Source organism: Chamaea fasciata, unplaced genomic scaffold (assembly GCF_029207755.1).
Source record: "Chamaea fasciata isolate MVZ Bird 193981 ecotype frontalis unplaced genomic scaffold, bChaFas1.0.hap1 SCAF_7, whole genome shotgun sequence".
NCBI lineage: Eukaryota > Metazoa > Chordata > Aves > Passeriformes > Sylviidae > Chamaea > Chamaea fasciata.
This window is the reverse complement of record NW_027094092.1, coordinates 46,912,725-46,936,322: the sequence shown is the minus strand read 5'-3', so window position 1 is coordinate 46,936,322 and position 23,598 is coordinate 46,912,725. Positions and strand designations below refer to the sequence as shown.

The 23,598-nt window shown below is 39.8% G+C and overlaps 2 protein-coding genes across 6 annotated transcripts; both read left to right on the top strand.

Moving 5' to 3' along the window:
• The first annotated feature begins 30 nt into the window (after positions 1-30).
• Positions 31-2,993, top strand: NDUFB1 (NADH:ubiquinone oxidoreductase subunit B1). Of its 4 annotated transcripts, none has more exons than XM_066188686.1 (3): positions 31-135; positions 1,376-1,520; positions 2,678-2,993. In XM_066188686.1, exons 2-3 carry the CDS (start codon positions 1,381-1,383, stop codon positions 2,712-2,714), a joined length of 177 nt encoding a protein of 58 aa, XP_066044783.1. In that variant the 5' UTR covers positions 31-135; positions 1,376-1,380; the 3' UTR covers positions 2,715-2,993. The 4 variants fall into 4 exon arrangements, with proteins under 4 accessions (XP_066044783.1, XP_066044785.1, XP_066044784.1 ...); XM_066188688.1 differs by having other exon boundaries at positions 37-135; positions 1,379-1,520; XM_066188687.1 differs by having other exon boundaries at positions 54-147.
• A 985-nt stretch (positions 2,994-3,978) lies between these two features.
• On the top strand, positions 3,979-21,478 carry ATXN3 (ataxin 3). 2 transcript variants are annotated; one of them, XM_066188684.1, is made up of 11 exons: positions 3,979-4,047; positions 7,539-7,703; positions 8,231-8,275; positions 9,572-9,657; positions 10,131-10,197; positions 12,605-12,692; positions 12,927-13,059; positions 14,112-14,287; positions 14,694-14,817; positions 15,571-15,659; positions 16,209-21,478. In XM_066188684.1, exons 1-11 carry the CDS (start codon positions 4,024-4,026, stop codon positions 16,301-16,303), a joined length of 1,092 nt encoding a protein of 363 aa, XP_066044781.1. In that variant the 5' UTR covers positions 3,979-4,023; the 3' UTR covers positions 16,304-21,478. The 2 variants fall into 2 exon arrangements, with proteins under 2 accessions (XP_066044781.1, XP_066044782.1); XM_066188685.1 differs by having other exon boundaries at positions 14,698-14,817; positions 16,209-16,295.
• Positions 21,479-23,598: the final 2,120 nt, after the last annotated feature.

The following is a 23,598-nucleotide window of genomic DNA, read 5'->3' as shown; positions in this document are numbered from 1 at the left end:
GGAAGGGCAGCGGGCGGCACCACCGCCAGCCCGCGGGGGGAGGGCGCTCCTCCCCCGCCGCTGCGCAGCCCGTGGTCCGGCCCGGCCCGCCCGTTCCCGGTGCCCTTGGCGCGGCCGCTGCGGGTCGCGGCGCCGGTGCGAGCAGCGGTAACGGCGGGGGGGGGGGGGGGGGGTCGCGCGCGGGGCGGGAGCGGCGCTGGGGGCGGAATCCCTGTCGGACCTCCCTGGGAGCGCCTCGCCCTGTCCCCTACCCCTTCGGCCGGGACACGGCGGCGGGCGGAAGCGCCCCTCAGCCGTGAGGCTTTATGGCGCTGTTGCCCTTGGAAGGGCGGTCGGGGTCCCGGGCAGGCCGGAGGAGGCTGAGCCGGGAGGTGGCGGGGCCTTGTCGCGGGTCAGCGCCCGGACCGGGCCGGGCCGGGGGGCGCATGGCAGCGCCTCCCGCCGCTCCCGCAGTGCGGGTGCCGAGCCGCCCCACAGCGGCCGCGGCGGGAACGGCGGCGGTGCTCGCCCTCGGGGCCCGGCCGGCGCTCCGAGCCCGCGGCTGCGTGTGTGACAGACTTCACTGGTGTCTCCTGTAATTCCCTGATCTGGAAGGCTTGGGTTGGGTCGGGTTGGGAAGGTTTGCTGGGCCTCTTCAGTCTGAAAAAGAGGACTGCGAGGGGAATTTGATTAATGCATGTAAATACCTCAAAGGCGGGTGCCAGATTCTTCATTGGTGCTTAGCGACAGGACAAAGAGCAATGGCTATAAACTAAAACACAAGAAGTTCTGCCTCAAGGCGAGGAAGAACTTCTATAAATTGAGGGTGGCAGAGCACTGCCCAGAGAGGTCGTGGAGTCTCCCTCTCTGGAAACATTCAAAAACCACCTCGATGTGGTCCTGTGTCATCTGCTTCAGGTGATCCTGCCTTGGCAGAGAGGTTGGACTGGATGATCTCCAGAGGTCCATTCCAACCCCAAGAAGTCTGATTTTAGAAGTGTTCTTACTTACTTTACAAATGTCCTTACTTATCTGTCAGCTCCCCGCTAAATATACAACTTGTCTCTGAGACTTGACACGGGTAACAGTGTCCATCTACAGGAGTTTTACAGAGCAGCAAACTTCTGTAGAGTTGCTTTAATGACTAAATTAAAGAGAGATTCTATTTCTCTCCTGTTTTAGGATGAAATCCTTTTTTTCCAGGGTCAACAGTTAGGATTATTTCTAAGAAACCCAGGTACAGGTTTGAGAATAGTGTGTTTCTCCTAGGAAGTGTTTGATAGCCCTCATGTATGTAATGTCATTGTAGAATCCTAGTAAGTGAGAGTAAACGTGCCAAGCAAGTAACAGTTTCCAAGTGCAGATTTATTATTACCTATTATGCTTTTCTTTCTAGCAGTCATGGTGAATTTCGCCCAAGCTGTGCGTGAACACTGGGTTCACATCCTTGTTCCCTTAGGATTTGTGATTGGATGCTATTTGGACAGATGGAATGATGAAAGATTGTCTGCCTTCAGAAACAGGAGCTTATTATATAAAAGGTCTGCTTTATAATGCTTTAAATGCTTTAAGATGCTTCTTATATAGAGTTATTTTTCAAAGTGCTTCTCAGTTCTTTTTTAGAGTTATAAGCATAACCGAAAAAAGGGAAGAAAGCCCTAAAAACATCAAGCATTTATGAAGTGTTTTAGGTCAATAATACTCTCTGAAAATGGAATCTTTAGGACCTATCTTCATGAAAGAAAGGATCATTAACTGCTGTCAAGTTCTTGGTCATGAAATATGAAACCATTATTTTGACTCTGAAACTTCAGCAGGAAACACAGTGCTTGAGTTTTAATTTTCTCTTTTAAAATTATCGCAGCACTTTTTAACCAAATACTTTATAAGTGTGTTACTTAAAAATAATAACCATATTCTTGAAAATTAACACCCACGCTGCTGTATCTTCACTGAACGATGTGATTATAAGCACTGATCAGTTCAGGTTTTCTGGCTGTGACTTCTCAGGGAGAGTTTACATCAGAGAACTTCAGACACTGACTCATCTGTGTCAGTTTTAATTCCATATTAGATCATCATGTTAACAAAAAAGAGGGGGGGAAAAAGAGATGTTGCGTTAACTGATAGTAGGAGTGCTATCAGTTTGCCAGTGGATTTTTTTTTCCCACCTCTGGCGTCACCTAAATTACTTTTGAGTAAGAAAGAAAGCTTTTGACATAATCTACCCCACTGGTGCCTAAGCACTTTTCTTAATGCTTTTGTTAATGAAGTTGGGCTGCTATGTCAGCACCCCTTTTGTAAAAATCCCTTTTGCTTTCACACCTGTCTTTCCAGTAAAGTAATGAATTATTATATTTAGAAGAAGTGGAATTTTTCATTTTAGATCCAATTAAAAGTCTGTCAACTCCTTAGAAGTCCACTGTTCTGTGCTTTCATTTAAATGAATGGAAATTCAGAGGAGTCAATCCATTGAAGCTTTTGAAAGAAAGGAGAAAGTTTATCAGTATGGAAAGATTTTTCACTAACAACAGTTGCAAAGGAAGTTAAATTTTTACATAAATCTCAAAATTAAGGTATTTTTAAATATGACACAAATAAATACTTACGTTTATTAATAATTTTACTAAAAAGAAAGATACTAATTTTATTCTCTTCCCTCTTGGTTTAGTTTTGTTGTTTTTTTTTTCCTACACAGGGAGTTGAAGCCTGGTGAAGAAGTAACATGGAGATAAAAGCTGATGATGAAAAGGAAGACATTTTTGTTTGATTCATCATCTTATCTCACACATTGAAAGAACAGAAATATGGTTTTTACCCTGAGAGGATACTACAGTAAAGGACATCTGCAATTCATCAGTGCTAGTTTAATTTCTGGTGTTACTTTTTGAAGTTGATTTAATTACATGACTTAATATGTGTTCAGGAATTCCATTAGTCCATAAGAGTTGAGAAATTTGTTCCCTACTCTGGAAAAGAGAGGAAGAATTATAGAATAAACTATGCAAAAGTCATTTATGTTGTTATTGTTGTGTATGGTGTGCAGTCCATGTGTTTATAGCTGATTCATGAACTAGCCTTTTAAGGAATATTTCCATAAACCCATAATGTGACTGGCAATTCTTTGTTGGGGTCTTTTGGGGTTTTTTTACTGAACCTGGTTAAGCTGCTTTTTGGATTTCCTCTGTAGTCTTGTTTGGAATAGTGGTTAAGCGGGTACTGCCGCTTTGTGAGCGGACAAGGTGGGTGTGAGGGGCGAGCTGCTGGTGAGCACAAGGCAGGAGCGGGCGGTGCCGGGCGCTGCTGCGCTCGGTGCGGGGACGAGCGGCTCGGGCCCGGTGCGGGGCAGGCGGCTCGGTCCCGGTGTCGGGGCAGGCGGCTCGGGCCCGGTGCGGGGCAGGCGGCTCGGGCCCGGTGCGGGGCAGGCGGCCCGGGCCCGGTGCGGGGCAGGCGGCTCGGGCCCGGTGCGGGGCAGGCGGCCCGGGCCCGGTGCGGGGCAGGCGGCTCGGGCCCGGTGCCGGGGCAGGCGGCCCGGGCCCGGTGTCGGGGCAGGCGGCTCGGGCCCGGTGCGGGGCAGGCGGCTCGGGCCCGGTGCCGGGGCAGGCGGCCCGGGCCCGGTGTCGGGGCAGGCGGCTCGGGCCCGGTGCGGGGCAGGCGGCCCGGGCCCGGTGCGGGGCAGGCGGCTCGGTCCCGGTGTCGGGGCAGGCGGCTCGGTCCCGGTGTCGGGGCAGGCGGCCCGGGCCCGGTGTCGGGGCAGGCGGCCCGGGCCCGGTGCGGGGCAGGCGGCTCGGGCCCGGTGCGGGGCTCTCCAGCGGAGGGGCCAGCCGGCGGCGCGTGTCGCTCCCTGCGGACACGGCCGCCGCGCGAGGGCGCTCGCGGCCAGCGGCAGCTCGGCCTGCCGGCCTCCTCCCCGGCAGGGGGCGTCAGCGCGGCGGGCGGGCCGGGCGCAGCCGGCGGGGCCTGCCCGGCGGGGCCGGGGGCGGCGGGAGCTGCCATTGGCCGGGGGAGTCACGTGGGGCGGGGGCTGCGACCGCCACAGTAAACATGGAGTCGATCTTCCACGAGCGGGTGAGTGAGTGAAGCAGGGCCGGGCGGGTCCCGCCGCCCGCCCGCCGATGGCCACAGCGCCGTCGGCTGTGGCTGTCCGGGCCGCCGAGGCGGGGGAGGCGCGCGAGCTCTCTCTGAAGCGCTGCTGGGGCGGTGGCTGGGCCTCCCGTCCCCCGCTGATCCGCGGGGCAGCCCCCAGAGCCCCCGCAGTGTGCTCGGCCGATGTCGGGCCGGGCCGCGCTGCCCCTCCCTGGCACCCCTGTAACCTTAGGCGGTGGCTTGTCCTCTGCCTCGGGGGAGAGCCGGAGCCCTCGCGCCACGGTGCCTGTGCCTATGGCCCGTCCCAGCCGGACGCTGCCGGCCCTGCAGGGAAAGGAGAGTCAGGGCTGAGCCTCAGCGCCCGCTTTGGCGTGGGGACTATGTTCTGGGGACTGCAGAAACAGCCCCCGAGTGTGGGGAGGCGTAGGCTGCAGCTACTCGTGTTTCTTGAGAGAGATCTTGCTCGCATGGCTGAGAAATGAGTATGAGGATATACAGCGGCGGACAGGGCTGTCCTTTGCTCTCAGACCCATCTCGTCACCGAGCCTGGCTTGGCTGTGCTTGTGTAATGAGCAGGAATGGGAGAGCCGCTAAGGAAATCGCAGTTCATGTAGTGCGCTTCGGTGTGCCGAACAGTATTTCCTGTTTTGGAGGACAAATGCTTCTGTGAACTGCTGTGATTTATCCTGGTTCCTAAACATGACCTGTTTCTGTTTTAATGCCGTTCAAATAATTATTGGATTTTTTTCTTGTGCTTTGCCAATGTCTCTTCAACTTTATTGTGTTAATCTTAACGTTAGTTCTGTTACTTTGTTTTGATGTGTAGGATTGGTTTCCTTAAGTCAAGTAAGATAGGTGTGTATCTTCCTTTTAAAAATTGCTGTTCTGAAATCCGTCAAAACTGGGGAATATTCTTTCTGAGTAAGTTTGGGTTGCAAAATTTGGCAAGTGTTGTGTTGTTAAGTAGCTGCTGTTCAGAGGTGGAGTGTTGGATTTCAGCTGTGGTGGCCTCTGCTTCAGTGACCTTCAATCTGGCTTTGAAAACAGTTTAATGAAATGTACTCTTCTCTTATGTGGCCTAGCCTATCGCAGTATGAATTAACTTTTTATTACCAAGTTGCTTTCTAGCTTAATAACAAAACTTACGAAATGGAAGTGACAAAGCATAATAAATACATTCACAGTTGCAAGGTGATGGTAACTTGTAATTCCTACGCATACTGGGGAAGGGTGAGTTGACAGCCTCACATGTGAAACAAACTTGCTCCCCGGTAAGTAAGTAACACAGCTAAAAAGTTGCTCTTGAATGTGTTTTAAGTTGGAGCACCAAATATTTTTATTCTGTTACTATTTTAGGGAAAATCTGAATTACTGTCTTTTTTTTCTTAAGGGGTATTTTTCCCCCATCAAGTACTGTCAAAATATTTTGAAGTGCTGCATGTTCCTGAGTCTGCATATCCCAGTTGTTTTGATAAAAAGACACAAGAAACTTGGTATTTATTAAGAAGATCTAATAAAACAACCAGCAGTGTGGCACTTATAGAGAGAAGTTACAGTTGCAGAAAGTAGGATTTAAGTATGGGGCTTCAGGAGTCCCAGTCTTAGAACTTTGTCCTTTCCTTGATAAGATACAAGTGATTGAAAACATTGAAAGCAGGGCAGCATTTTATGTCGGGAGAGGTTTCGATGAGGGGATTTCAGGATATGGAAAAGAAGCAATGTTGTCTGCACAAAACAGTGGAAGTTTGTTAATCCTACAGTTAAATATTGTAGGATCTGGTTTCTGCATTTGGCACTTAATGTGTATAACTTTTACATATGAAAATTAAAGTCTATTACTTTCAGATTATACTGTGTAAGTACAGAAAGGTCCTTTTAGTGAAATTAGGATGTAAGCATGTAATGCAACTAATTTTCACTGGTATTTTACTATCTCTCTGTTTCTAAACCAGTTTCACATAATTCTAGTGGGGAAGCCTGTGATTGTTGAGCAGGTTCTTCTGTTACAGTTTTGTCATATGGCCAGCAGTAGGGATGTGGTCCCAGAGGGACAGCAGCTGGTGTTTAGTCTTGAGTTTCTGGTTGCAGGAAGGGCACAAGCTGGAGGAGGTTTCTGGATTCCATTGAAGCCTGGCTGTACAGCCAGTGTAGCTTTAATGACTCATTGCTCAACTGAGTGATGAAGCCATAGGAAAATTCTGGACTAAAGGGAGCTTTCGAGGTTTCAGCTGTAAGGGAGATCATGGGAGAGTTCTACACATGATTTGTATGGTGCTTTTATGGGATTTTAAAGAACATTCTTCAAAGGCATACTCTTGTATTCTTAGTTTCTGTGGGTCTGGCTTGAGGGAGGGGTGTTCTGTATTGTTCTTGAGGGGTTTTGTTTTTAACAAAGAGCATGTGTAGTAGAGTTATTAATGTAAATAAAAATGAAGACTGATTAAAACAAAAGAGAAAAGCAGTATTTTAAAATTGATGTTACTTGTCTTGCACCTGTAATTACAGTTATTTGTAGAAAAAGGCTGCTTTTTGTGGGAAACTACTTTGATTGGTTTACAATGATTTACAGTTTTTAATGAGGTTGTATTTTTTCTTACAGATGAAAACAATAGAGCCTGTCATGCATTCATTCAGATTAGAGATTTTTTTTTAATTTGTACTACAAAATCATGACTGACATTGTCAATTAGCTCTTTTAAAATTTGTGCTGATGTTTTAAAAATGTTACACTACCGTTCTATTACCTGTAATGTGCTGGATATGTAACAAAGTATCTGAAATGCTTTTTTTATTTTAATGGTCTTTCAATAAAAAATGTTTTCATTGTTTAATATGCTGAATTTAATAATTTTTTTCTTGTTTTCAAGATTTTCAAACTAGTGGTATGACCTTATTTTATCTACTTCCTATATGTAAATTTCATGGAGTATGGAAAAGGAGCTTTACTGTTCCTGCAGCTCCTAATAATTTTTTTGGCAATAACGTGGAGAGCAGGTTGTCAATAGCCACACCTGGAAGGGGAGACAAGTTAAAAAGTAATGAGAGTGTCTATTATAGAAAACGTTTGTAACTAGGAAGTAGAAGTCTAAACTGTTTGATTTTCATGTATTGATGTTTTGGAAGAGGATAGAATCCATTGTTCTGGTGGCTGCAGAGTCTCTGTGTGATTTGTTGCATCATTGGCAATATTTATGGGTTTTCAAGAACAATTCTTACATGAAATTTATTTCTCTTAAGGAAATAAGGTAGTGTGCATGTTGGGGTTTTTTTTCCATCAAGTTGATGGGAGGATTGTATTCTGTAGTTTACAGTGTAATACATTGAAAAAATATATGGAATTCTGCATGAGTGGGGAGGGCAGGAACTTTGCCAGAATGAAACAGTTGAGTCATTTTACGGAGTTTGCATTAACCTGGGGTTTTTTCTTCTTTTCTTTTTTGCCATTGGTGTTTTTTTTTCTTTTCCGTTATTAGCAAGAAGGCTCACTGTGTGCTCAACATTGTCTGAATAATTTACTACAAGGGGAGTACTTTAGTCCTGTTGAGCTATCCTCCATTGCACAGCAATTGGATGAGGAAGAAAGGATGAGAATGGCAGAGGGAGGAGTATCTAGTGAAGAATACAGAACATTTTTACAGGTAAAATTATCTTCATTTGAAGTTGCTTGATACTGCCTGAAATGTAATATTGTCTGGCCCAGACCTGCTATTCCTGCATAGCTAGACAAGGTTAATTTTCTAGCGCTAAAGCTTTTTAAATATACAGGCCTTTTCATTCATGCATCTTGGATGTGGCATTTTCAAATATTACTAGTACAGTTTTACAATAATTCTATAAAGATCTACATCACCTTCATCTTACGAGTAGGAAGATCAGTCATGATAAGGAGGTTCAGTAATTTGCCTTTTGTTCTTGTAAGCCAGTGTCAGATAGGAGCAGAAATTCCCATGTCTGTCTGTCCTTTAAGCACTGAACATCTCTAAAGGTTTGAGATTTAAATTAATATGCCTATTTGGGGCACTGTAATCATTAGCCTTACAGACAAGGACGTAAGTCGTTGCTTTAAGAATCTGCAGCTACATTTCTTTTCAAAACTCAATTATTTTTGACCTTTTATGCTTATACCATTTTTCCCTTTTCTCCCTCCCAAATTCACATCGAGCAGCAGCCTTCTGTAAACATGGATGATAGTGGATTCTTCTCAATTCAAGTAAGCACAGCTTTCTTCTGACACCATTTTCTGTTTATGCAATATATATTCTCTTATATAATTTAAATGGCATTGAGCTTTTCCATCTAGTTACCAGTTTATGGCCTTAATGGGATTAGGTGCTGGACTTCCAAATGTTCAGAGTATTTTCCATTAAGAACAGTGACTTGCAGTTCTTCAGTTCATGGGCCCTCAAATACGTAGGAGAAACATGGATTCAGGAACTGTGAAATGACACCTGCTGGCAATAAGCTTGACTTCTAAACTGTTTCTTGTGGGCACTTCAGGTGTAGACATTGACTCCCACAGACTGCAGGTGAAAAAGCAGAATTCAGATTGCTGTCTCAAATTATAGGCTGGAAAGCCCTTGGCAATGGTTACAGTGTTATCACAGTGATCTGCAGATTTTTTGGGGGTGTTCTTGGTTTTTTTAAGGCCATAGGGGAAAAGTAATCAATAATAAATACTTAAACCAGAACAACAACAACAAAAGTTTTGAACACCAAATTGGGGCTTTTGTCCTCCATTAGAACTCTAGGCATCTTTGGCTGCCTCCCAAGCCTTCAGTGGTACTTGTCAGTGCTCCAGACTCCCTCAAGAGCCTCTCTTCCTTATGGCTGACTGGGTTGTTTTTCTTTTTAGCAAGAAACCTTTAACAGTTTGGCTTTCCTGCTATCTTTGGGCTGCTTCAGTAGCTGAAAAAAAAATGCTTCCTCATTCTAGCTTTTTGTCCTGTCATTGCTTTGTCATTTGAGGCACAGTTGGCTTGCTGAAAGGAATTTGGATTGCTAACTTAGAAGTTCTTACAGCATTATTTCATGTAGCTTTAAAGAGTTATTGTAAAAGAGTTGGTGCTCAGATCAATAAACTGACTGATCCTGTGATAATCCAGTGGTACAAAATTTCCAACAGATACTGTGAAGAAAGATTGAGATTATATGGGGGAAGGGGAAGTAAGGGCAGAGCAGTGCATTGCAAGCAGAGAGATTACAATTTATGAAGTGTCTGTGGAAGGTGGAATTACAGCTTTGTTTGGGGGAGTAAGGTCATTAACACAGTTGGGTTAAATCCTAGTTTTGTTACTTCTGCTTAGATAAAATATGAGTGTTGTGCTTGCATGTAGACTCATGACAGCTGCCTTTTGAATAATGTGATTCCTGGATTTCCTGGCAGTGTTTTGAAATCTAAGTTTCATGAGAACAGTATAATTGTTCAGTGTAGTAGAGTTATGGTTGCTTTGCTTGAATTTAGGTTTGAACTGGTCTGACTCATGAAAAGTGTTCTTTTTTTTGACAGGTTATAAGCAATGCCTTGAAAGTGTGGGGTTTAGAACTAATCCTCTTCAACAGCCCAGAGTACCAGAGACTTGGGATTGATCCTATGTAAGTCTCTTTTAGCACCCTGCTTTTATTTTACAAAAAAAAAAAAAAATACTCTTGATATTTGTAATCTTTCGTTTTACAAAAAAAATACTCTTTATCTATGTCTTTTTTTAAAATTGCTGTTTCATGCTCTGTTGCATTTTGATGTTTGTATTAGCTCCTGGCTTTGATTTTTTTTCTTTTTTCTCTTTTTTTTTTTTCTTTTTGGGGGTGCATGAGAACATCTGTCCTCTGTGCCTTCAGATATTTTATTATCTTGGCATCACAGGGATATGGAGATTTCGGTAATATTAACAACTTCCTGAATGTTATAAAAGCAGTATGGATATTCTGTCATGTAACATCAATGCTTGTATTACTGACACTTTATTATAAAAGTTCAAATTAGTGATAGCAAAGATCTTGAACAGTATTATGTACTCTGATTTTAGAATATTTAATTTTATTTATACCTTTTGTTTTTCTTTTTGCAGAAATGAAAAATCATTTATTTGTAATTATAAGGAACACTGGTTTACTGTTCGAAAGTTAGGAAAACAGGTGACACTGTCTTTTTTTATTTTAAAATTGACATCAAAAATGGGTGTGGAAAAGTGGTTGCAAGTAGATTGTGCTTCCCTTTTGCAAGCTTTTGCTGCAGTTTGGTTTAATACTATCCCATATTAAAAAAAAAAGGTAAATGTTTGTTTTATCACAAAAATGCCAGGCAGGTCATTGTAAATGTTAGCCTGAGAAAAGACTGTAGGATCAATTCCCTAGTGAATCTGTCCTTCAGGGAGCTGCAGCTCTGGTAGGGTCTTCTACAGCTTCTAGTAGGGTCTGGTAGTGACTTCTTAAGCTATTTTCCTTTTTTTTTTTTTTTTTTTTTTCTCTGCATAAAATACTGAAGAAAAATTGTACTGGCAGGTCAAGGAGAGTAGGGAATCCTGAACAAACATTAGGATCCCTACAGAATTCACACTTATTTTAATACAATAAGATATTGGCATTTTAAAGTAATTTTGTTTATTTAAATGGGCAGTAGATATAAGGAAAGGTTCAAGGTTTTGATGGATAATAATGGATACTCGAAAGAATATTCATTAGAATGAGGTTTGGGGACGTAGAATCTCAACTTTGTACTATTATAGAATGCTTTGAAACAATTGTATTCTAAACAAAAAATATCTATTAAAGGTTAAGATGGCCACATTAGTATATGGTATGTATGTGCCAACTCAGTTCGTATCCACATCCCTTACAACACCAATTCAGTGTTTTATTTCAGTAGCCAATCATTTTTCTGGATCATACTTCATAAGGTTTTATACAACATGAGCTGTTTTGCTGTTTGGTTTTTTCAAGCCTTTTTTCATGGAAAACATTCATGGAAAACAGCCTTTAGAATGTGTAATAGTGGGACAGGAATCTGCCCATTTGGTTCATTTTTGCAAGTTCTGGCTACTTATGTTGCCATCCAGATTTTTAAAAAAATAAAGAAAAATCACCTGTGAATGAGAAAACTAAATTCTACTGTTCTGCTTTAGTTTAAAAGTATGGCTAATGTTTACAGGCATTTTTTGTTTATTTGCTATAAAAAAGGCTGGGTGTTCTCTTAAAATTCTGGAAATGCTCCTTATTATACAATGCAACCATGTAGGGTGGAATTTTATGAGAGCATTCTAACACAATACATCCTAAGCCAGAGAAGGGAGGCCTTTTTCCTTTTTTGTCTGTGGCTTGTAACCATATGAAGACAATACTAGGTGTCTGTTATCTAGAGGGTAATGAGAAAATTTGACAAAATAGGTTGACTTAGATTTATTTGACCTGCTTCTCCTCTGTTACAGTTAAAGCAAAATTAGTTTAACAAAACTTTTTCCTCCATAATGTCTTTTAAAAGTTGCTGTAGTCTGTCCATCAGATTTTTTAGAGAACTTTTTATTCCCCTACTCTTCTACACGGTTGGTCTTTTTACTCTTTCCTGGTGGCAGAGAGTGTTTTTGGCAAATGCAATGATTGCATGACAGGGTGGTAGATAGTCACTTATATTATTGTATGGGCCTGGCTGCAGGTGTGTGGGTGCATATATGGAAGTCTAGGTAGATCAGTGCATTTCTGTGAGAAGGGAGATAGAATTCTCACTAATTCAGGTGGTGCTTTCTGGATAATATTGAATGAGTAGGTCTAAAAAAAGTTCTTCTGCTTCATTGAAATGTATACGGGGGTTCAAAGATAGACTGTTTTGTTTCACATTGAATATGTTTTCTCTCTACAAGTTTTATGTAAGTATAATACTGTTTCTGTTTAGAAGTGTTATAGATTACTAGTTATGGTCTTTGGGGAACTAGAAATGAATTGTGGATGCTTAAGTAAAGTGTCCCCTGTTGTAATATAGTGCTGTACTCTCACCATATTAAATTTGAGTAAATTTTTTCCTGATTTTTACATTTAAAAATTATCTGAGAGAAGGGTAAACACTAGTTTTCAGCATCACCAGCTATTAAAGGTGGAATGTTTAATGGAAGTATGTAATGGAAATAACTTAATGTCGGTTTCCTGTATCTATTAATTTCTTAACACCTAGCATTAACTGATGATGGGTTTCTTACTGCATTAGTCTCAGGTTTAAAACTAGGATTAAGCAGAATTTTGGAATGATGTCTGAAATAAATCAAAATACAATGGTTAAGGATTATCTGTTTTAATGTGTTTCCCTGGTACCAGTAGTCAGTAAGGGGAGAGAGCATGCAGTAATTTCCACACTTCAGATGGCCTGTTAGAGTATTTGAAGGGTAACCTTTAGCAGTATAGGTATTATGTTACAAAAAACTTTTATTTGATAATTTATTTTACGAGATTTTTTTGGATATTCCATAATAAAAAATTACCACAATGTACAGGAATGGATTGCCAAGTAATCTTCATGCTAATTTGTTCTCTCAACCTTTTTTTTTCTTAATTACAGTGGTTTAACTTGAACTCTCTCTTGATGGGTCCAGAACTAATATCAGATACATATCTTGCACTTTTCTTGGCTCAATTACAACAGGAAGGTAATAGTAACTTGCAGATATTAAATCTCATTAATTAAAAGTAATAATCATTATTTCTTAGAACTTATGTATTCAATTGATTACCCTTAGTTTTATGAGTGAAATAACCCAAGTCCTTATGAAAGGTAGAGTCTTACATCTTAAATTGCACATGATTGTATTCCATATAGCGTGCGTTTTAGAGTGTTGATATCTGCACTTTAATTCTGTAGACTTATGATTTCTTTCTCTCAGGTTATTCCATATTTGTAGTAAAAGGTGACCTGCCAGACTGTGAGGCTGATCAGCTACTGCAGATGATTCGGGTACAGCAGATGCAGCGACCAAAACTGATCGGAGAAGAGGCAGCACAGTCAAGAGATCAGAGGTAAGGTAAATAAAAATTTTATTTTAATAATGTTCAGTGTGATTGGTTTGTAATTTGGAAGTAATAAAAAGTACCTTTAGTTCAATGGTTACTGCTGTTGCACACAGTAAAAGCAAGCTGAAAGACAACAAATGGTGTATTTTTAAGTGGATAAATGCTGCCTTGGATTGAGTCTTTCCATGTGCGTAAGCATAATTCAGTGCAGATTTTTTACTTAGGGAGGAAAAGGGTTTAGCAAATCTTATAAACTATTGTTAATAGTCAGTATTCTAGAATTAAGACTGGTTGTGCATTCTGTCATAAGTAGAGAAGAATGAGAAACTGATCTTTGAATTCCACATCATATAAATCATACAGCATTCCCTTATGGAATAATTTTGCTGTAATGTTGTGTTGCTCATTTTTGATGCATTCTGCTAATATAAAGCATCCTTGAAACCATATAAAGTTAGTACTTTATGCAATTCTGCAATGATTTCATTGAATTTTCTTAGTGAACAAATTGCATACTGATAAAAAGGCTTTAGGTTTATCAGAGGAATTAATTATTTTTTTCCTCTTTGTAAAGTTAAACTGATGTTGTAAATTGATGGAATAATTAGCAGTAACATGTAAAGCGTGTACAGTTTACATGGACTCTGTTGCTTTAGTGTGGCCTTCAACGCCTCCTGAGAAGGAGACCATATGCACTCTTTTCTGCTGGTGTAACAGTTTTAAGTAGCAGTAGGTTTGAATAACATGTATCACGGCTTTTTGTGGGCTTATAATTTTTGATGATTTACTATCTAACAGCTTCTTGTCAGCATGTGCATTGCCTTAGAGGTCAGTGTGTGGTAAATATGTGTTAAGGTTGCTCTGCAGTTGCTTGCAGCCCTTTTGTGCTTTTCCGTTATCAGGAAAATACTTGTTTATGTAACAGACTTTCACAAGAAAAATGTTTTCCCTAAAGTTAAACCTAGAACTAAATTGGCCAAACATACTAATTTAAACCTCGTGATAACATCTAATAGAATTTCTGTCTGAATTTTGCTGCAAATGCTTGAATTTCACAGGCTACCCAGAAGTGATGTGGACCAAGCAATAGAAGTTAACCATCCTTTTGATGGAACAGGCATGTTAGATGAAGATGAAGAGAATTTTCAGAAAGCCCTGGCTCTAAGTAGGCAGGAAATTGATATGGAGGATGAAGAAGCTGATCTTCGCAGAGCCATTCAGCTCAGCATTCAAGGTACAGTGCTCATCTAAATTTCTTACGGTGCTTTAAGCAGCTCCTGGAATCAGTTTTTCAGGCACTTTTTCCGGCATGTGTCAGTATCTCTGGAAAGACTGGTCTGAGGCATGGAAGGACAATCCAGGATTGCCTGTAGCTGTCTCCCTCCTGCTTTTTGAAAAGTTGTAACTTGCATGTTGACATTGATTATTAGGAAGGAAGAACAAATTGGCAAAGGGTGGCGGAAGAGAAGGGAAACAGTCCTAAGGTAAGGAGGGGAGAGAGTATCAAGCAAAGTTAATCTAGGTGCTTAGTTGTCAGAAAAGTCTGTCTTCTCTCAAGTCTGAAGACATTTTTAAGTTATGTTTCATTTACTAACTTCATTTTACTATAATTAGTAGGAAATGACATGTTCTGCTTTTAGGTAGCCGTCGAAGTGAGCTCTCGGGCTCATTACCACAGAGTGTCCCTCAGTCATCTCACAGCAGTCAGACAGACTCCCTTTCTTCAGAAGAACTGCGAAGGAGGAGACAAGCGTATTTTGAAAAGTAAAGTAGCTGATAGAAAACTGCATGTGGAAGTACATGTTGTATTGTTCAGTGCTTTTGGGGTGTGGATGGGTTTCTTACCAAAGTCCAGCTCAGCTTTTCTGTCTTAACATGATTTCCTAACAGTACCTGAATTTTACTATTCTCAGGTGGTTCCTACAAAGAAACCTCTAGTAAGAGGGTGTTGGTTATTAATGCAGTAGTCTTGCTACTACTGCAAGTCCTGTGAAAAAAGAAAATAACACCTACATTATAGAAGTATTTTAAATTAAATCCGGTAAATTTCTGCAACTACCTTCCCAACAAAAAGTATTATTTCTCTAAGACTTTGCTTTGGATAATGATGCTTCTCATGTGCATCACCCAAAAGCATTGTACATATTTTGTTACTGTTCTGGTGTATCTTCTTAATAGTTATTGTAGATTCTCCTTATCTCTGTCGTCTAGTAATAGAGAAAATAAAGACCAAGGAGAAATGCTATGGATGGGAGGAGTTAGACTTCACATGGTAGGATAAGAATGCTGAGCTTCTGAATCCTGGGAAAACAGTCTTTGTGGCTTGGAGTATAATACTGGGAAGATAGGTATCTGAAGGTTAGCAGGGTGAAATGAAAGAGATTTTGGGCACAGGGCTGTTATTGTACTAAATAACTTCTACTTCCGACTCCTGGCCTTCCTTACAATGAAATGAATTTGATTCAGGTCTTGTGCTGTTGTTAATCTTACTCTCTTATAAATTTATGACACTTTCAGACAGCAACAACAGCTACAGCAGCAAGATCAGACCCCAAACCTACAGGACAAAGCAACTCTTAACTCAAGCACTCCAGTAGCTGATGAAGGTACTGTTTTTTAACCTTACATCCAACACTGAAATGTGTCTTTTCATCTTTCTGTTGTTTCTTAATTTTCCTTGTCTGCCTATTTCACCACTTCAGCAGCCGTTGAGATTGTGTATTACAGCCATTACTGTATTGGCAGTGAAGGAAAGGATCACTTTCCTGAAAAGCCTGTTTCCCTTTGAATGTCAATATCTTATTTCAAAGTGAAGAGCATTGCTTTTACTCCAGCTGTTTGTTTTCTAAATTACTTTTAAAGTTGTATGACAACTTGGAGTAGTATCTGACAAAATTACTGGAACCAGTTTTCAGAAGAACATGTGTAGACCTTACCAGTTTTAGGCATTGGTGATCCAAAATTGGTGTGTACTGTTACAGACTGACTGTGGTTGGTGAAAAGCTATTTGCAAAAAGTTCAGTGATTTTAAAAACAGAACCAGTTTTGTCAGTGGTATAGGAGAAGGTGGGTGTGGATGAAAGGAACAACAAAAGCATTAACTATAATTAAGAACTGTGAATTTATTACAGTTTGTATGCATGTATTGTCTTTAGGAGGTGATATGAGCGAAGAAGACATGCTTCAAGCAGCCATGAATATGTCTCTGGAGTCTGTTAGAAACCACTTGAATTCAGAAGAGGAGAAATAACATCATTTTTTCCCCTCTTATTGTCAAAAAGCTAAGTCTCCATTAAAATTCTACTGTGTGAATGTTGCACAAGCAGGGTTCATTTCAGAGTTCTGGAAGCAGGAATGAAAGAGGGCTGCTGGAGGTCAGTTTGGAGAGGATCTGCAAATACAAAGAAGATTGCACTAATTTAGAGAACTGTAGCACTCCTACTACAAAACATCTGCTCACAAGAGTAGTGGTGTTAAAATTACTGGAACTATTCACGCCAAGTTAGACAAGGGTAGCAGCTGTAACTTAAAAAAGTAAAGCTTTCAAAGCTTGCATTAAAAAAGCAAGTTTAAATTGTTTTTAAAAATTCTATAGAAGATACAAATGGTGCTGAAAACAGCATCAAATTATTTTCTTCAGTACTAGTGGAAAAACAGATACAAGTAATGAGTTATGCTCATAAATTCTTTTTAATAGATCACTCTAAAATAGAGAGAGTAATTAAATTCCATTCATCTTAAATAATTTATTTTGTGATTGTTTCTTATGAATGACTTAACGTCGACTTTTTGATCCTGCTGTCCACTTTTGAAATGATCCATTCTGCAGGAAACAAGAATCCATAAATTTCATACTTTTCAATTCAAGACAAAATTTTCAGTGTATTGTTGACTGTAATGGTACACCTGAGTCTTTCAGTGATTTCTAACTTTCTAACAAATTTTGGTTTTACATTCAATACCAATTGTAAAATTTTAGGTCCGTGTTTAACATACTGTTGTTTAGTAGGTAACTTGCCTTGTTTGGCTTGGGGTTTTGTTCTTGTTTGTTTTTAATTATTGTTTTCTTATGTTCTTTCTTCTTAAAACCACTGTCTTTTTACTTCAAAAGCAGCATATACTCAATTAGGTTGAACAGGTTTTATTTTCTACCTCTTCCAGGGTCTTTTCCTCTTCAAGCTCAACCCTTCATTCTGGCCTTTCAGTATGAAAGAGCTGTAACTGAGTCTAGGAGAAAGTAGGAGGGGATTTAGGTGCCATAAAGTCAGTGCCACACACATAAGGTGCATTCCTGCAATCTGAAATGACCCCTGTAGCTCTTTTAAGAATGAATATTTATGCCTGCGTGGATGTTTTTTCTGAAATGCTTTCTATGAGTGTCTGTTAGAATGTTGCAGTTTTTTCAGGAATGGCCTTTATTCACGCACCTTACAATTTTTTATCATGTTGTTTCTGATCCTGAGAAAAATTGGGAAGCAAAGTATGTGAGATAGCTTATGCTATTGGTTGTAAGACATTTGCTTTGATATCCAGGTTGAATGTGTAACAGGGTGACCAAACCTGACTTTGAACTTCAGTGCAACAAAAGAGAGATGTTTCATTTTCCTAAATGGTGCTTGAAATACAAATTCTGTTTACATATAAATTATATGGAAATATGTTGTAGATAGAGTATAGAAGCTGTAGTCCAGTTAAAGCATTAACAGTTAGCACAGACATTCTAAGAATCTTTCATAGATAACCCCAATTTTCTTTATCAAAATATTCTAAAGTTACATCTTTGCACAATAGTAACATTTAAATAAAATTAGTAGAAAATGAATGGTAGCTAGATGGAAATACACATTCAGCATCAAGTAGTACTGTACATGAAAGGGCTCTTACCTCTCAGTAAAGATTTGTTTACAGCAATGGTTTCCTGATAGCTTAGGATATTATTTTATTATATTATACATAATTGGGCTAAATTCTGTTTTTCTTATCTATGTGCTGAACTTTCACCAATGTCACCAGAACCACTGGTATGTGTTACACAGTATGGATTTTGACATGAGGGAGCACGATTTTTTTTAAAAACTGATTTGTCCTTTTTTAATAATCCTGTCATGAGCATTATAATTATTTGTAATGTCTCAGATTAATATAGCTGAGCAATGACTTTAAAAGTCCATGTGTGCATATGCCATTTTGAAATGCTGTATTTTTCAGGGTGTGATTTTTCTGCTTTCAGTTTGAAATTTCTATGAAACTGAAAGCAAGAAAGATCTAAAGCACTGAATTTTTTTTCTCATCAGTTAACCACAGCTTAATTTTTCTTTTTTAGTTGTGCCATAAACTAATTCTGAAATAAATCTCATTTTTATAAATAGCTGTAGACTGGCAATCTGCTGCCAGTACTTGGAACTCAGAACTTTTATCCTCTATTATGAAAACATAATAAAAATATTATTTCTATTGCTCTAGAAGCCCTGTATTTAAAAAAAAAAAAAAACAAAACAACAACAACTCAGCCCCATAAATCTCACTGACTGTAACCCAGGCCAACTACATTATTTTATAATCACTAAAACATGGAGATTTGCCTTTGAACTTTCATGTCACATCATAAATCACTTCATCACCTGAATATTTTAATGTGGAAGGAAAATAAAACGTCAGTGCCTGAAAGGTGCAGCTGAGTCAGTGATCACAGGGCCAACCATTTCCCTTTCGGTGGAGCAACACTGTCACTCAACAAATACCAGTTTGATTTTTAGAGAAATGTCAAGTTGAATGATGTAGGTATATCTATCTAGGGAAGCAGTTACAAGAGAGGAATTTAAGATTCATCTGTTATTTCACATAATTCTGTCACTGGAAAAGACCTGCAAGAAATAACCACCACTAAATATAATGTTCCTAAGCACCACAGCTACACCTCTTTTAAATAGCTCCAGGGAGGGGACTCAACCACTTCCCTGGGCAGCCTGTTCCAATGGTGGACAACCCTTTCAGGGCAGAAATACTTCCTGATACCCAACCTGAACTTCCCCTAGTACAAACTGAGGCCATTTCCTCTCATCTTGTCACTTGGTAACCTGGGAGATGCGGCTGACATCCACCATGCTACAACCTCCTATCAGGACTTGCAGGGAGTGACATGGTCTCTATTTGAACTGTACCCAAGGAAAAAACTCATGCTAATTGCTGACAGTACATATTTTATAACCCAGGTCTCACATTCCAAATGTCTGGACCTGCCAAGAAGCTGTCAATAAAACACTGCTGTCATTTTTTGGTGTGCATTCTTTCAATGATAAACAGTTCTCAGTGTGTCTTAACTATGCTTCCAATTTAATAATTTAGAGCGTACTTCTGATGTTATCTACCCTGGCAAGCTGAAGAGTTGGGTTTTTCCCCGTGTTACAGCTTTAGGCCAAAGTTCATTGTAAGGGAGCAGACACTGTTTTTTTGTTTTGGTGGGGGGGTTGTTTGTTTGTTTTAATTACAGAATTATATTTGAGAGAATTTCAGACTCAATTCATTCAACAGGTTTTTACTATTTTCTAGTGAATGATCCATGTGACATAAACTTTGATTTTCTGCCAGTAGAAATCAAAGGGGCAGGGGGAGTGAGTGATGTAACTTCCAAAATTACTTCTCTAAGTATAATTCTGCAAAGTGCTTTCATGGTCTTACAGTGAAGGCAGGAGGAACAAGAGTTGTAATGCAATCATGCTTGCATGCAATTCTTGTTAGGCGCAGCAAGTACAAATATGAGCTGTTTAAATGCTTAAATTTTTCTAGACCTGAAACTAATATGGTATGATACTGGCTTACTTTAACATTTGGGCTTCCTGTGCCCTTCAAAGAACTGCAGTAAATTTAAGTGTAATTTTCAGCTAAGGTACTCTTCTTACTTGTCATACTTTATTATTTTACAGATTACTTGAAAATAACCAATACAAATTTAAATCTATGATGTGTTTTAATGTTGGACTATTGTTTCTTTTACAAACTTACAGAATGTTGAGGGGAGTTAAAATGGCCTCTGCAGGTGTCAAGTAAACAAATATTATCATTTACAAGCTGCTTTGTCTTACTACAAAATTGACAGGCTTAAAAATGAACATGTTACAGTTCTAAAATGAAAAATTTTCTAGTATTAATTACTGGTTCAAATAATGATGAAAACATAAAAACGATGACCCTTGTACTGAAAAATACAGTATAGGGGAACAGGATCAGAGAATTAAAACTCAGCCTTACAAAAAAGTATTATTTTGCAATTCACGTTACCAGCACATCACTTTTAAAGGAATTGAAATTAGAATCCAATGAAAACAAAAACTGACGTGGAAACTTTTTTTAAGGGCTTAGAAAGAAAATAATGTTGTTCACTTGGTAAGCCATTACTGTCTCGCATAGAACAAACTTAGGTCCTGGAAAATCTTGATAATTATTCACAAATCATTAAAGAAAAGAGGGAAAAGAAGTCCAGAATGTAGTAATTACATACGTATTCCATACACACAATCACTTGTTTAAGTGAGAGTAAGACTTAATACATTCAAATTGGCTGGGTCCAAATATTTTATTCTTCAGTTCGGAGTTCATAGCTTTATCTTGTATCCAGGTTTTCATCTTAAAAGCATGAGCTTTTCTGCAATAATTGTTTTTGATCTTCATACACACATTTTGCCTTATTTGTATTTTAGAGATGGAGGGAATGCTGGAGTATTTAACCTACCATAGTCACCTCCTTCCCCAGTTACAGTTCTTCAGACAGTTAGTACATGTGACTTTTCAACTGCTTTCACCAAATCAAAATACTTATTCATTATTTTCTTTGTTTAGAAAAATAATTATAACTACACTTTTCATCTGCCCCCATCCTCAGTACAGCCACTGGGTGAATTCAGGAGGGGACTTGTAAGAGTTTGAAAAAAAGGGATGTAATATTTAAATGCCACTGTGCAAAAGCAAAATGAAAAAAAAAAAAAAAAGAAGAAGATAAAAACCTTGATCTTGTCTTTAAAGCATGTAAGCTTTGATAAAACTTTATTTTTTGCTACATGAAACCCCCTGTGTACAAATCAGTGTAGAGTTACAATTTTGTAAGGGAATAATTTTTCATCTCTTGCCTAATAATTGTGTATTTTACAAATCATTTTCAGTAAGATTTTTTTTTGTCAAGACTGTTTCCATATCACATCTTTGGCTCTGCATTCCTGTATAATTTTTGCCTATTTTGTGTATATAAAGCATAGAATACTGAAAAGATTTAAAAAGGGAAAGCTGAAATGCTTTGTCATTGTTTTGACTGGAAAATGGCAGCACTGTTCAATATTTTGAAAATGCTTTCCAAATAGGCATGAATATATATGGTTGTATTTGATATCACTTTTTTAAATAAATATTATAGCTTCTAATGTTTCTCTCTCAAGTATTTGTGTATGTGCTTTCCCTTACGGGCTCAGAATCATCAAACACTGAAATCTCATTCCTGGTATCAGTGGCCTTTGCACCAGAGCTGTGTAGACAGAGCAGTGGGATAGATTTCTGTTGCTGACATTTCATCATCTCTGATGTCTTTGTGTCTGTTGATACTCCAAAAGTTGTGTCAAGACAGTACTGTTAAGGAAGTTGATGCCAATTGTAGTTACGTTACATCTTTAAAAATTATATGCTTTCTAATTTTTAGAGTAAGCTGAAGTTTCCTGCTTTGCTGCCAGAATACTTGTCCGTTTTGTGACGCAATGTATTGCTCTTGTAGCTTAGTCAAAAGAGAGTATACTGGATGACTTCTGTGTGCCCTTACTAACAATGGATCAAGTCAGTCAGCTAAAAAAATTACTTGCAATATTAAGTAGTTTCTAGTTTTGCAAGAGGTAGTAATTAAAAATAGCAGTACAAAAAGTCTTCTGTGCTATTTTATTGATTACATGCCTTACTTGGCATTATAAAATTAACAACCATAGAAGACATTTTTATCATCCCTAAATATTTTAAATGTCTGCAGGACATCTGTGATCTTAGTTGAAAAAACGTTAAGAGAATTTCTTACAAAAATTATTTAGCCACTAAACACTAAATGACACATCTTTTCTGTCATGAGGAGCCATACGGCTTTTGTTAAACCATCCATAAGGCATCTTTTGAGCATTGTAAACTTTCCATCTCCATTAAACCCAGTATTGCAAATTAATAAAACTGATAAAGGTACATGTCTACATTCCATGCTGTATCACAGCACTAGTACTTCCTACAATTCTGATGTGTTTTAGTTTGGGTTTTTTAGCCAGGAATGGATTTGAAGTGGTCTGTGATTGGTTTTAATGTGGATAATCATAGGAGTGACAAGTATGCCATTAATATACTGGTGAAATCAGTTATAAACCTGATAGAAAAATTGTTCAGTGAAGAAGAGGGGAAAAAAAAATCTTTATTAGAGAACTTTTAACTTCTAAACTCCTGGACCACATGCTGTGCCCAGCCTTAGAGTTGCCTGTGAGTGACAGGTGCCAATAAAGCTAAAAGGTAATACAGTATTGCAGGTGAGCCATGAACCCTTCACTGAGACTCTGCAAGATCCCATTTGGGAAGCAACAACCAGGTTGTTCCATGTCTGTCAGGTAATGTTTGCCAGCTTGTAACTCTAGAGCCTGTGTTTTGCGCCTGCTGCACTCTCAGACTTTGGAGATTTCACCTGTGAAATGCTCTTCTCAGTTTTATTTTGCTGTTGGTGTGGTGCTTTAATTATGCATCTTTTTATGTAGTTATCAATTTGAAACGGGCATGGAGCCAGCTGTCCTGTATTTTTCCAGTATCAGCATTTTTTATAACAGTATCATTCTGACCGATACAAGACGGCTTTTTCTGTAGCAGTGCAGTACTCCTTGTAGTCCCAAGTTTAAATACCTCACTTGATCAAGAAACAAAAAAGAACTTCGAATTGGAGCAGTCTTGGGGTTCTGGCTGGAAATACAACCAAGAATCACAGAATGGGTCGGGTTGGAAGGGACCACAGTGGGTCGTCTGGTCCAACCTCCCTGTCAAGCAGGGTGATCTTAGAGTGCATTGCACAGAATTCCAATGATTCCTGAATATCTCCAGTGAGGGAGACTCCACAGCCTCTTCGGGTAGTCTGTTCCAGTGTGCATTCACTGCACAGTAAACAAGTTTTTCCTGATATTCAAGTGGCTCTTCCTGTGCATCAGTTTCTGCCCGTTGCAGAAACCTTGTCCTACTGTTGGGCGCAACGGGAAGCGCCTGGACCCAGCCTCTGGGCACCTCTCCTTGAGATTCTGATAGACATCGATTAGGTCCGCTCAGTGGCCTCTTCCCTTCCCTATCCACTCCATGTACATCCAAAGCAGCCGGGCTTCAGGATCTTGTGTGTTTTGTGAGGACACATATTCAAACACAAATCGTGTCTAATCTCGTGCACAGCACACCGTTTTGCTAAAGTCCCAGGTCCATCCCGTCGGGCGAGTTCCCGAGAATCACACAGTGCTCCACGCCGCCATCCGCCGCGCCCCGCCTGCTGCTCCGCCACCATCCCGG